The following is a 14,775-nucleotide window of genomic DNA, read 5'->3' as shown; positions in this document are numbered from 1 at the left end:
TCAGCTAGATCCTATTGAAATCGTTTACGTTTGCTTCTTGTTAAATCGTTTTTTTAATCTCAACAAACCGACATTGAAAAAAATTGAGATAATCAAGAAAGAAAGAAAGAAGCAGGGTTGTGTGGCTTTTTGCAGTCTCAAAAATGGAGAAATAAGAAACCGAAAAAAACGAAATTGCCCTTCTTTCCCTTCTCCACATTCACACCCTTTTGATTAGGCATGTGTTGTTTGTGTTTGTATAAAGCTAAGACAATTTCGTTTTTTTAGGTTTCTAATTTCTCCATTTTTGAGACTGCAAAAAGCCAACACAACCCTGGTTCTTTCTTTCTTTCTTGATTATCTCAATTTTTTTCAATGTCGCTTCGTTGAGATTAAAAAAACGATTTAACAAGAAGCAAACGTAAAGGATTTCAATAGGATCTAGCTGATTAGAGAAGGTTTCAATAACTCTTATGCTTAAAGAGTATCATACCATTAAATTTCTAACCAAAAAAATTATATATACACTAAAGTCCCAATATTTTCAACGATTTGACAAAAAAGTCCTAAACTTTATTTTTTTGACAGTAAAGTCCTAATTGACGATTTGACAAGAAAATCCTAAACTTTATTTTTTTTGGCAAAAAAATCCTAATTACCGGCTAACCGGGAAAAAAAGGGTAAAAGTGTCAAAAACTGCCGGTAATTTGGACTTTACTGTCAAAAAAATAAAGTTTTGGACTTTCTTGTCAAATCGAGAAAAATATTGAGACTTTATTGTATATATCCCTATTTAATATTATAGTTATAGTGACAAAACATTACCAAACGAAACAAGTTAGGTTCGTCTCCAATATGTTTTTTATGGTAAAAGAAGTTAACAATTATGCATGTTGAAAATGTTTTGATTATGAAAATTAAGAGCCATTTTAGTAATTCGTTAGGCGGTTGTAGGATAATATATCTACATAATACAGTAGTTATATCACAATAATTTCAAAAATAACATTTTTGAATACATTTAAAAATCTTTCTAGTTTTTTGGAAACCACAAGCAAAAACTTAACAAGTCGATCGAAATTGTACATACGTAATTATTGAATTTAAAATGTTATTAGGTTTAGCTTTATCCATTTTATATTATCAACATATTTTAAACAATATATAGAGAGCCAATTGCATCATATATAAAACAAACTTAATAAAAAAAATAGTAAAATAGAACTCATGAATTAAAAAACATTAACCGTGTGGCATGATTACAACCATAGAATTTATAATATGGACCATTCATTATTTTTTGTAGATAATGTTACATACATTATTCATCACAAAATTGAATATCTAACCACAATTTTATACTTAATCATAAACAAAGTCAAATAATAAAACAAACCTAACGTTAAACCACCCTTCTAAAACTAATTTTATAATTCTATTTTATAACCTTACGATATAATAATAATCTATATGTCTCATTTTCACCAATCCCGTTTATCTATTTTTTTACATTTTTTAATTTATATTTAAAATTTATTTACATAACAGAACATGCATTCGGGTTTTCGTCACTAAACATCCCTGAATCTGCCACTCGAGGATCGTGAAGGTACATCGGCGGCGGCGGCAATGGCGGTGGATGCGAATATTCCATTCCATGTCCATAATTATAACCTTGAGATACATAGCCATGACTAGAAGATGCTAAAACACCATAATCTTGATTATAATAATTCTGATTGTAATAATTCTGGTTATACGATGGCATCGTGTATGTGTAAGGATTATGACCGGAATATTCCATTCTGTTGACCACCTCTATTCCCTTCTTCTTATCTTCACCACCCCCACCACCAACTGCCGCCTTGGCAACACCGTCACCGCCTTTAGCCTTTGTATCACCACCACCACCTTCCTTCTCTTTCTTATCACCTCCACCTCCACCTTCTCCCTTTCCTTTCTTGTCATCTTTTGCGTCAGTACTTCCTTTTTCTTCCTTTTTAGGAGGGACAATATCGATTTTCCTTTTAAGTTTTTCCTTTAAATGTGGTAGGAGTTCTTTCACGTTCATTGTCCCTTTCACTGTGACCATATCCTTGCCGGAATCTGGCGTCACTGATTCTACACCTGTTACAAAAGACAAATATATATATGATCAGATTAAACAAATCCATAATTCCATACGTCATCTCAAACAAACTTTTTTATTTAGAAAAATGGCTTCTTAATTTATTCATTTATTATGTGTTATGAGGAATATTTGGTAGAATATTAAACACTTACCATCGATCTTTGATATCTGTCGTTTGATTTTGTGTATGCATCCGTCGCAGTGGAGCGGAATCTTGAGAACCACCGTGCTTGGTTGAGGCTACATATCAACCACCACCCAAAAAAAAAATCAAACACAATACAAATTTGATAAAAAAAAAAATTATTAATTTAATGGAAATAAACTCACAACCCAGCATTTCATTAATTAATTTCAGTACCTCTTTTGGTTTTTTGTCATCGGCAGGTTTTTTCTCCGGTGGCTTTTCATCAGGCTTCTTATCACCTCCACCTCCGCCGTCCTTTTTGGGCTGAGGAGAGAGGATCTCCACCTTCTTCTTGGTCTTGTACTCTACTCGTTCCTTGATGCGCGTGGGATCCACCTTCCCCGTTACCATTAGTTTGTTGCCAGGGGTGTCGGCCTTCACACTTTCCACACCTACAAACACGTAATTTTCATTTCCCGTCGTTAGTTACACCAACAGTAGTTTCGAGTCTAACGTACGCCATTTGCATACAGATACATTCAACCTTTTGTTGGAATTATAATTTTTTTATTTATTAAAACTAAAAAAATAATCCCTATTGGCAACTCCGTCACGTTCATAGCTTGACGGAATAAACAAGCAATATAAAGTTATACACACTATGTCTCTATAATTCAACCCTCATATGATTCGGTTTTTGAATTATGGAAATCTGTTATTGTTACTACCTTCGAAGTGGCGTATAGATTTTATGATTTTTTTGGCACATCCATCGCAATGCAAGTCAAGTTTAAGAACGACGGTTAGAGGGCCACCGTCGGACTTTTTTGGTCCGCCGGCGTCGGCGGGCTTTTTCTCACCAGCTTCCTTCTTTGTATCATCTTTCTGTAATTAACAAAATAGGAAAGAAACGAAAGTTAGATTAACGATAACGGCTAGATCGAGGGAGGAAATTGAAGCTGATATTTTTCAAACACCAACCTCACCCATTGGAATATGATTATGACTTTTGAACAAACAAAAGGGTTGAATTGGAAATTTGGGAATCGGTTTGAAGATTGGAATTGGAGGCAAAGGCGGGGATTTATAGGGAGAACGAAATGGGTTTTGATTTATGTATTTGATGTATCATGTATGTATGTGTGTTATATGTATGATGTTGATTATGTATGTGATGATGGGTGCTGGATGTATGATGGGAGAAGACGGGTGGATAGTATTTGACAGATCGTGGTTTGTCCGACAGAAAAATGTGGGTTTGCGTCATGCGTGACTAACCCGAATTTAACTTTGACCCGATTGAAGGTTTGATTGACTTTATTGCCCTCATACTACGGCGCCGTAGATTTGGCTGCCGGGTTTCTACCGGTGGGATGTATTTACTATTAATTGCTGTCATTTAAAATTGTAGGCGCAGTATGTTTTTATAAGTCTTGCGTATATATATATTTTTTCTTCTACTGTTTTTAACGTTATATTATTATTAAAAAATAACTAATAAGAAACTAACAATAAATAAGTCGATATCTATTAGGAAGGAGGGAGTTGTTCCCATTGAACCCACCGAACCCACTGAATCCACTGCCACAACAACTTTTTTCTTTGATTTTTCACAATTTTTCCGAACCCACAACACACGGAAATCCTATATTTTTCAATCCACTCAATTAAAAAAAATACTAAACAACTAAGGTACAAGTTTTAAAACATATGGTACAAGAGAAAATGAGAGAGAGAAAGTAGAGAGAGAGGATGAAGTGAGTTCGTGAAACCAATTAAACAACTCGCCGAAGAGAGTGGTACCAGCGGTAATTCTATTGCTAATTAAGATTTTACCTTGATTATTTTGTATATTTTTTTAATTAAGTGGGTTGAGTGAGTTGAGAAAGATAGGATTTCCGTGTGTTGTGGGTTTGAAAATATAAAGAAAAATCAAAGAGAAAGGCTGATGTGGCAGTGGGTTCAGTGGGTTCGGTGGGTTCAATGGAAACGACTTCATCCTCCCTTAGGGAGTCATTTGGTCCAATATCAACATTGCACCATCATAGGAGCAACATAACGCAAAAAAGTGTGGTCGAGATTGACAGTTTTGTTTTTGGATGTTTTTATTTGATGTTTTTGAATCATATTTTGGTGAACTTTTGATAGTTTTGGTGTTTTAATTTTTGGTTGTATATTACTTGATGGTTTTTTTTTTCCGTATAATAATTTGATGATTGTAGTATTTTTTTGTTTAAGAATCATAATAAAAGAAACATGATATTACATGTCTGCGACAGATCAATGACGGAAAAAGAAATTAATATATGCATTTTGCGAGGGAGTAGCTATGGAAAAGAAATCATGTCTAAAGTTTGCAATGGAAAAAAAATTAATATATGAATTTTGCAAGGGATTAGCTATGAAAAAAAATCATGTCTAAAGTTTGCGAGGGATTAGCTCTGGAAAAAAATTGATCAAGGAAATTTGCGACAGAATGTTGTTAATAAATTGTCGCCAATGTCCTGACAAATTGTATTGAGTGACCATTTGGCGATGGATATTCTATCGCTAAATTTGTCACAAGGAAAACCGATCCGTCGCTAAAACTCTCGCCAAGTCATTAGCTATGTTTTAATTACCTATGAAGTGTATTTGTCATTGATCCATCGCAAACAACATTTAGCGACAGAATAGCAAGCGATTCGTCTGCCTCTAAACCCATGTTTCTGGTAGTGAGTTTGACCATGGAAATAAGTAAACTGTTTCTTAACAGTATATCATATAACATAATTATATTTAGTCTGAAATGTTTTTTTTTACAAATATAATTAAATTTAAAATTTTTGTTACGGTATTGTTTTTTGGTCCATGTAAAACTTTATTCTAACGTTTTTCTTGTTTTTTAATCCCTTTTCTTTTATTGGTTTATAATTTGTAAAAATAAGAAATAATTTGCAGCCGCCAAACTTCATCCATCTGTCTGCCCTCGACTTGAACCCATCGTTGTATGCCAATATTTGAATTGGTATGACTCAAAGTGTAAAAGAAAAAGGAGCTAAAGATCATAACGTATTGTTCAAATGTACGACATCAAAAAGGGTAAGTAATTAACTAAATATGTCAATATCCATACACGATCGTATGTATATATACCTTTTAGAACGATAAACTAATCTACTTTTAAATTACAATTTATGTCTTCAAAGAGACATTCACCCACGACTTTTCAATTGAAAGAATTACTCCTAACCGTGAGGCAAAAGACCTTTATATACATATTTGTAAATTATTCAATTTGAATATTTAATCAATTCCCTAATGCTTTAATTCTTTATTTTTTAATCAATACATTGTCTAATATCCACAAGTTGGTTAGCCTACTTCATTAATAAAATGTATAACAAAATGTTTCTAAAAAAGAAGACATCGGTTTTAATCTCAAGTATATTTTAACTTCCTATTCTAAGAAAATAAATTCATTGTCTAATATCCAAGTATTCTTTAATGACTAATCACTTTTATAATAAGTACTTTGTTTCAAAGTTTGGTGAGTATGAAGAAATGTGCGGTTATCTTGTGTGTAACCGTTGGTATGCTTGAAAACTTATACCGTAACATACATGATTCTATTGTGAAAACCCTATATTGTGACTTATTAATTGATTGCATTAATTGAACACATTCTCAATTAAAACACATGAATTCTTATGTGAAAACCCTATATTGTAACTTCATCATCATCATCCAGCTTCTTAATATATTTGCCGGTTCAAAAAAAAAAGAAAAAAAAATCTAGCTTCTTATAAAAGAAAATTAATCGCATTTAATATTGTAGGTTTTCAAAAGCAAAGTTATACATTAAAACGAGTATTTGACTAAGTTAACCATCAAAGCCTCTAATTGTGGATTTCATTCTAGAGAAGTTATATATAAAACCGTTATTTAAATGGAAGTGGTATGTGTATAACATTTTTTTTAATAGATAATATTTTATGTTTTATAAAATTTTACAACACAATATTTTAAAACATAATTTATTGTTTATGGAGAACAACTTGTTGTATACATCAACCATAATTAAAATATTATAAATAAAGAAATTGGGTAATCTAACCCTTATAAACAACCATTTTAATAAAAATAACCCACATTTTTTGAAAAAATGACCACTTGATTCAGAATACCATATTCCGGAGCACAAAGTTTTGTTCTGGAGATGTGATCCTGAATACGATATTTCAGAATATTTATGATCTTGTTTCAAAGTGGGTGCCGGTTGGTGGGGATGAGGTCCGGAATCTGACACGCCGTACCTTCCGGACTAAAAAAGTGTATTCCAGACTGAAGTCCGGAACGGCCGTACATTCTGGAGTGGTGTTCCGGACAACTAGAATTAGGGTTTTTCTATGCTTTTCTTCTGAATATGCAATACATTTGTGTTTTTAATATATTTGTGTGTTCGGTACTTTCCATAAACATTCCGGAATGGATACGTATATGAGTTTTTTTTTCCGAGTTCTAGTTTCTAATGGAGGGCAATGGCAGCGTATCGACGGATAGATGCAATATCTTGCTCCGGATTACACATGTTTTGTTGTAGATATAAGCAATGATATCAAATTCATTGGGTTAGTTACGTTGGTTGCTTCCACGCCCATGTTACACTCTAATCAAATTCGCCTATCTTTTCAATGTCCTAGATCAAATATAATTATGCAGATTCTTGACGAAAGTGATGTTAGATATTTTCTTAGTTTTCCTACTACTATGTCTCCCAACATAGTAAAATTGTTTGTTGTTAATAATGTTATAGAAAGTGGTACTAATCGATTTCCCGGGGAAAATCATTCTTGAAATGGTTCTTCCGATGCTAGAAGTAACCAAATTTGTAATTTATTACCTATGACAACCAACCATTTTCCTTCTTACAATGACCCTATACATACGGGTGATTATAGGTATAAAGGTAAGGTTGTTGTTCACTCCGACCTTATTGTTGATGTTGATGAATCCGTGAATGATGAGGCAAAACTAATGATGTCGGTTGATGATGGTAATATAATTCAAGATGGAGAGCCAGTTGAACATTTTCAGAGCTACACTAAATTTGATGGGGATGATCATGACGATGGAGAGGAGGAAACCGATCCCTTACAACCTCGAAAATCACAACAAGAAAAGTTTCATTTATATTTTTTCGATTTTGAAGAAACACAACCCCTCATTGGGGTATGCATGAACCTTTACCATTGCCCGAATTAGCTCAAAAAAAATACTAAAGGGGCCACAATGCACAACTATAATCCTCATATGAAGTTATTCCAACTCTTCAAAAACAAAGAAGCACTTAAGCTTAAATTAGGAATGAAAAGTGTTAGTGAAGGTTTCTAATATAAAGTGAAATAATATAGTAAATACATGTTTGTAGCAATTTGCTATATGGATAATTATGATTGGCGGATTAGGGCAACAAAAACATAGTACTACTGATACATTTCAAGTTGTTAAACTATTGGAGAAACACACTTGCTCAAACACACAACCACGCCCCTATCACCGACAAGCCAACAACAGGGTATTAGATCACTTCTTGAAGGGCGTATTAGCTAATAATACCGGTAATATGTTATGGGGGAAAATAGATACAACGAACTTTAAATGACCATCTTTGTGTACATATTTCATATTGGCAAGCATTGAATGCTAAAATGTATGCTCTAAATCTATTGAGAGGGACCTCTGAAGAAATCTTTCAAAGACTACATTTATATTGTTACAAATTGGAGAAGAAGAATGCAGGGACGGTTACACATATAAAGACGAGTGATGACAACAAATTTGAATATTTTTTATGGCTATCGGTTGCGCGGTAATATATTTTATATACTTAATTCTTTATATTTAATGTCCATACACATGCATTCACTTTAATTAGATTATTAATCCCTTTTTAGGTTCAAGCATTTCAAATATGTTTGTGTCCTATTATTATGTAACATCTCGGTGTTTAGGTACTTCTAAAATCAACATCGGAATATTTTTTTATTGCATTTCGGTCCATAAGTAGAACGAAGTATTGATTATAAGCCTAGTGGCAAAGTTGTAATTTTGGAGAAGTGGGAGTACACCATGCGTACGTGTCTATGCTTAGCGTACTAAGGCGTGCCCTAGTACGTTGGGCGTACATCAATATACACGGGGCGTACTTGCCAAGTGTGAAAAACCCTAAATTTCAGGGCTAAGCCCATATATAACCATCCTTATAGCATCATTTCCCTCACTTTTCACCCTCCCCTCGCCTTGAGATGTTTTTGGCAAACCCTAGCCCTTGAGTGTGTGTTTTTAGCTTAAGTGTGTGCTCTTGGTATGTAGAATGAAGAAGAAGATCCATTGAGGAGCATTGGTGTGGAAGCAAGCTTGTAGATCTAAGATCCTTGCCTCCTTGGGAAGCTCCAGAAGGTATAAAGCTCTAACCTTTACTTGTATTTCCTTAAGATCTTTCCATGGGAAGTTTTATGTGCTTAAGTCCCTTTTCTTGGCCTTGATGAGTTTGAACTACTCTAAGACCAAAGGACCTCTCCTTTCAGAAGACTTGAGGTGCTTTAGGTCATAAAAATGCTATCTTGGCCCATTTAGTGCTTTCATGCTCGATATAAAGGTCTTAAGTGATTAAGATAAACTAGGGTTTTGGGTTTAAGGAATTATTAAGGCATGCATGTTTTGGATTAGTTTCTAAGTCAATAATTATATTTGGTATGTACTTGACCCGGTTGTAGCATGGTCCTTTTGGGTTGCCTTCACCGGAGCAACTTGACTGGATGATTAGTGGAGAAAGAGGATATTATGGTTTATTAATATATTATAAGAATAATATATTAAAAGAGAAATCATATTGATTAATTAATATTGGTAAAGAATTAATTAAGAAATTAATTTTGTGATCAAAATATATTAATTAAACTTAGGGGATTGGAATTGCAATTATAAGATAACTGAATTTTGGGTTGTGGATCTTATGGGTTATAGGGGGTGGACGAATTAGTGTCGAAGTCCACCTTGAAATCGTCCAAGGCCTTATTCCAGAAGGCTCTTGGGACTGCTTAAGGCCTAAGCTATCCAATTAGGGTTTTGACTGAAACCCTAACAACTCAACTATATAAGGACCCCTAGGGCATCCAAAATCGGCAACCAGAAGAACCCTAGAGTCCTTAGAGACGATTTTGTGCCTCCATATCCTCTCTCCAAGATTATCCTTCTTGCATTGGTGTTTGTGATCGATTAGAGGTATTACATTTGTGATACTAGGCTCTCAAAGCTTGAAGATTATTGCAATAATCTAAAGGTAATCATCTAAACTTGTTTTTATTTGTTATTTTCGGATTTTGTATGCTAGATATAGGGTTTGTAAGCTTTAAATAATTTGCATGTACAATAGAGAAACTTAGATCCAAAGTTTTAGGGTTTGCATGTGCACCATAGGATTGTTGTTATGCTCAAAACTCATCAGTGGTATCAGAGCTTTGTTTGATTTCTATTGTATTTGATGCATTGAGTGTTTGTTTATTGCATAAAGTCAAAAATTTTGCCTTTCACCTGACAGACTCGTCGAGTCCCCTGATGAACTCGCCGAGTCCAAATGGTGACGCGGTGAGTCGGAGTGTCAGAAAGAGGGATTTTCGGGATTTTGGCTTATTTTGACTTAGAATAATTACCAAAAATGTTTTTGATTGATAGAATCCGTTTTTTATTAATATGATGTGATTATCCTTGTCAAAATAAAAGATATTTATCAATTAATTAGATAATTTTTGTCTTATATGATAAACTTTAATTATTTGAATTATTTGAAAGAATTATCTTCTCATGGAATTGGATTATGTCAAAATTAGATAATCACCAATTAATTGTTTAATTAAATTATTTGAATTTTGATCTAGATAGTTTTGAAAAGTTTCAAAACTCGCCCTCACGTTTTGAAATTTAAATTTTTGAATAAAAAGTTTAATTTTGAAATGTTTAAATTCTAAACCCTAGAATTTTACAAGTTTAAAATTCAATCCTTTTACTATTATAATATTATAAGAATAATGATTATATATATATATATATATATGTATAAGATTAATGCTAGTCTTACCGTTAGTATTCCTCATTTACAAAGCCGATCTATAAAGGGGGTTGTTGCCTATAAAATGACAATTTAATAGGTGTAACATCCCAAATTTCGAGGCCAAAAATTTCATTTTTAGAATTTAGCATGTAATAAAGCGTGTTGCTAAAACATTGTCAAAGTTACATTAATTATAAAACATAAGGTCATGTCTCAAAATGATATCATCGGAAACAAGAAAACCAGAGTACGATCCCAGAAAATCCCGTGCGGAAATCATGTGTGTGATGCGCCGCTACGCCGCCGACTCTTTCCCCTTTGACAAAGAGGTACCTGAAACCACAATTAAAATTGTAAGCACGAAGCTTAGTGAGTTCCCCCATCATACCACATATCATACAATATCATCGGTATCTTTCAACCGATAATCGTCATCGGTATCTTTCAACCGGTATTCATCATCGATATCTTTCAACTAGTAATCATCATCGGTATCTTTCAACCGGTAACTGGGGTCTATTCCACCCTCTACTACTAGCATACAACAACAAGTTATAAGCATACAATCAGGCATATCCGAGTACTGACCTACTCTTCGGTCCTAAAGACCACTGTCAGGGGAAAACTATCTCTATCATGCACATAACATATCATACAGATCTATCTCATAACCAAACACGTATCCATACCAAGATAATTATCACAAAGACAATCATCTTTTGAAATACTCCTACTTGGTGGGCCGGCATTGTGGCCTTAGACCCACCCTTACTGGAAGGTAACTCACCTCAAAAGGCTGACTGTTGAAAAGCTGATCCGCAAATGTCTGACAGCTGCTCCGGTGATTCCCCGACTATATTCCCATAAAACACTTAATCAGAAATTGATACTAATCCTAGGGTAAAATGACTATTTTACCCCTGACCGATTCCAACCCAAGTCAAGTCAAAGTCAACTTCCAGTTGACCCGACTCGCCGAGTTGGCTTGCCAACTCGTCGAGTCCATATCCAGTCGATTGACCTTACTCCCGTCTCTACTCGTCGAGTTAGGCATTGACTCGAAGAGTTCTCTTCCTAACTGAATACTCAATGGTCCTTCATCCAACTCGCCAAGTTGTATGAACAACTCGTCGAGTTAATCTTCATCCGATGAACACGTTCTGTCCTCGACTCGCCGAGTTCTATGAAGGTTGCCTTGGACCCGCCGAGTCAGGGCATTGACTCACCGAGTCCCTCCATTGATGAGTCTGGCTTCCGACTCACTGAGTCCACCTATGGCTCACTACTCTACTCGCCTACTCGAAAAGAGTAAAAGTCGGGGACTTGCGACTCGACTCGCCAAGTTCGAAGAACAACTCGCCGAGTCGCATACATGCAATCTCTCTACACTCGATTCTGCTTGAATCCAGTGCATTCCATTCATAGATCTGGTTTCCTAGGACTCGGTTAACACGTAAAGTTTCCAACTTTACGTGTATATAATCATCCATGGGGATTCTAAGTCCTAGATTCTTGCTTTCCACCTTCTCTTTTGGTCTTTCCTTCTTTCTCTTCTTCAAACTTCAAGGAACAAGCACAAGAACACTTCAAATCACAAGGAGAGGGTTAGGGTTCGGTATATGATGCTTTGAGGGTGAAGGAGGCTAACTTGGGGCGCATAAAGGGGGTTTAAATAGGGTGCAAACCCCTGAAATTAGGGTTTCTTCCAGACTGATGGACTCGCCGAGTCCAGAATATGGACTCGTTGAGTCGCCAACTTAGACGTGCTCAAAATCCCATCCCTACTCGGCGGGTCTAGCCTACGACTCGCCAAGTCCAAGGCTAAAAATGTAAAATACTCAGATAAATCATACATACTAGGAACCGGGTGCTACAAATCTCCCCCGCTTATTTTAGACTTCGTCCTCGAAGTCTGTTGCTCGATCCTGATACAACTCGGGGTAATGCTCCATCATTTCCTTCACCGGCTCCCAAGTCCACTCTGAACCCTTCCGGTGCTGCCATTGCACCTTCACAAGTTCCACCCTCTTGTTTCTCAGATCCCTCGACTTCCGGTCGAGGATTGCCACTAGTCGCTCAATGTAATGTAGGCTACCATCGACCTGAATATCCTCTAGGGGTACCACCGCTAAGTCGTCCACCAGACACTTTCGCAACCGAGAAACATGGAAAGTGCTGTGTATCTGACTGAGTTCGGCTGGCAGATCCAGCCTATACGCCACCTTGCCCACCCGAGCCAGAACCCTGAAAGGTCCAATGTATCTGGGGCCCAACTTGCCCCGTTTCCTGAATCGGATGACACCCTTCCATGGCGACACCTTCAGGAGAACCATATCCTCGACCTGGAATTCCAGGTCTGATCGGCGCTTGTCGGCGTAACTCTTCTGCCGACTCTGAGCAGTCTGAAGCCTGCTCCAAACCTGTTGAATCCTCTCGGTTGTCTTGAGCACCACTTCGGTGCTCCCCATGATCCTCTGGCCTACCTCACCCTAACATATCGGGGGTCCTGCACCTCCTTCCGTATAACATCTCAAAAGGAGGACGGTCAATACTCGCGTGGTAGCTGTTGTTGTATGAGAACTCAACCAAAGGAAGATAGGTATCCCAGCTACCACCGAAGTCTAGCACGCATGCCCACATCATATCCTCCAGAGTCTGGATGGTCCTCTTACTCTGGCCATCTATCTGTGGGTGAAAAGCAGTGCTAAAATGCAGACGAGTACCCAGCTCGTCATGGAACTTCTTCCAGAACTTGGAAGTAAACCGTACATCTCTGTCCGAAATCACTGAAACTGGCACTCCGTGTCGTGCCACCACCTCCCTGGTATTGATATCGGCCAATTTCTCAGCCGAGATGCTCTCCTGAATCGGTATAAAGTGGGCTCTCTTGGTCAATCGATCGACGATGACCCAGATCGAATCCACTCCCCACGCGGTCCTGGGAAGCTTGGTGATAAAGTCCATCATGATGTCTTCCCATTTCCACAACGGAATCTCCAACAGCTGCATCTTTCCATGGGGCCTCTGGTGCTTGGCCTTGACCTTCCAGCAGGTCAAGCACCGCTCCACGTACCAAGCTATATCCCGCTTCATGCAGGGCCGCCAATAGTCCAGACGAAGATCCCTATACATCTTCGTCGCCCCGGGATGAATGGAGAACCGGGATTTGTGCGCCTCCTCCATCAGAACCTGGCGCACGCCTCCATGATAAGGTACCCACACCCTACGGTGAAGAGTCAACAACCCTCGGCTATCATAGTCAAAGGAGGAAACCTGCCCCACAATCCGCTCACTCTTCCGATGTTCCTCCTTCATAGCCTGCTGCTGGGCCTCCCGAATCCGCTCCAAAAGCGGAGTCACCACTGTCATCCTCATGCAGATATCTCGGATCGGCGTTGCCTTGCGGCTAAGTGCGTCAGCCACCACATTGGCTTTCCCCGGATGGTAAAGGATCTCACAATCATAATCCTTTACCACGTCAAGCCACCGACGCTGCCTCATGTTCAGATTCGGGTGGTCCATGAGATACCTCAGGCTCTTGCGGTCCGCGTAAATGGTACAACGAACCCTATAGAGGTAATGACGCCAAATCTTGAGGGCGAACACAACAGTGCCCAGCTCCAAATCATGCGTCGGGTAGTTCGCCTCGTGAAACTTCAGCTGCCTCGAAGCGTAAGCAATAACGTGCCCTCTCTGCATCAACACTGCGCCCAAACCCGAGATGGATGCATCACAGTACACAACAAAATCCTCCATGCCCTCTGGCAGGGCTAAGATTGGTGCCTCGCACAATCTCTGTCTCAACGTCTCAAATGCGGCCTGCTGCTCGGGCCCCCAACGAAAAATCACGGCTTTCCTCGTCAGCCCGGTCAGAGGTACGGCTATCTTGGATAAGTCCTGAATAAATCTCCGATAATATCCTGCTAATCCTAGGAAGCTCCGAATCTCGGGTGGAGATCTCGGGACCTCCCATCTCATCAACGCCTCCACCTTGGCCGGATCCACTGATATCCCGTCCTGGTTGACAAGGTGCCCCAGAAACTGCACCTCACGCAACCAGAACTCACACTTGGAGAACTTAGCATATAAGCTCTCCCTCCTCAAATTACTTAGAACCTCACGCAAGTGCTCCTCATGCTGCTCTCGCGTCCTGGAATAAACCAAGATATCGTCAATGAAAACAATCACGGACCGATCCAACATCGGCCGACACACGCGATTTATGAGATCCATGAACGCGGCAGGAGCATTGGTCAGCCCGAAAGGCATCACCACAAACTCATAATGACCATAACGTGTACGAAAATCAGTCTTCTACACATCCTCCTCTCTGACCCTCATCTAATGATACCCTGATTGCAAATCAATCTTGGAGAACCAAGATGCTCCCTGAAGCTGGTCGAAGAGGTCATCGATCCTCGGGAGTGGGTAACGGTTCTTCACCGT

The 14,775-nt window shown here is 37.9% G+C and overlaps 1 protein-coding gene across 1 annotated transcript; it reads right to left on the bottom strand.

Annotated features, from left to right (window-relative positions):
* Positions 1 to 1,211: 1,211 nt before the first annotated feature.
* On the bottom strand, positions 1,212 to 3,372 carry LOC145088198 (heavy metal-associated isoprenylated plant protein 6-like). Its single transcript, XM_079026441.1, has 5 exons — positions 3,219 to 3,372; positions 2,966 to 3,122; positions 2,472 to 2,689; positions 2,263 to 2,350; positions 1,212 to 2,106 (listed from the first exon to the last, which is right to left on the bottom strand). The coding sequence occupies exons 1-5, from the start codon at positions 3,225 to 3,227 to the stop codon at positions 1,517 to 1,519; spliced, it is 1,062 nt and encodes a 353-aa protein (XP_078882567.1). The 5' UTR covers positions 3,228 to 3,372; the 3' UTR covers positions 1,212 to 1,516.
* Positions 3,373 to 14,775: the final 11,403 nt, after the last annotated feature.

Source organism: Lactuca serriola, chromosome 2 (genome assembly GCF_051521515.1).
Source record: "Lactuca serriola cultivar US96UC23 chromosome 2, Lser_US96UC23_V15, whole genome shotgun sequence".
Taxonomy (NCBI): domain Eukaryota; kingdom Viridiplantae; phylum Streptophyta; class Magnoliopsida; order Asterales; family Asteraceae; genus Lactuca; species Lactuca serriola.
The sequence above is the reverse complement of the archived record's forward strand: the minus strand, read 5'-3'. Positions and strand labels throughout refer to the sequence as shown.

Bases quoted from the DNA above. Each gene is read 5' to 3' on its own strand.
- LOC145088198 (XM_079026441.1), bottom strand. The intron at 2,690-2,965 runs GTAGTAACAATA...ACGTGTTTGTAG, and splicing joins ATCTATACGCCACTTCGAAG to GTGTGGAAAGTGTGAAGGCC. The intron at 2,107-2,262 runs GTAAGTGTTTAA...CTTTTGTAACAG, and splicing joins ACAGATATCAAAGATCGATG to GTGTAGAATCAGTGACGCCA.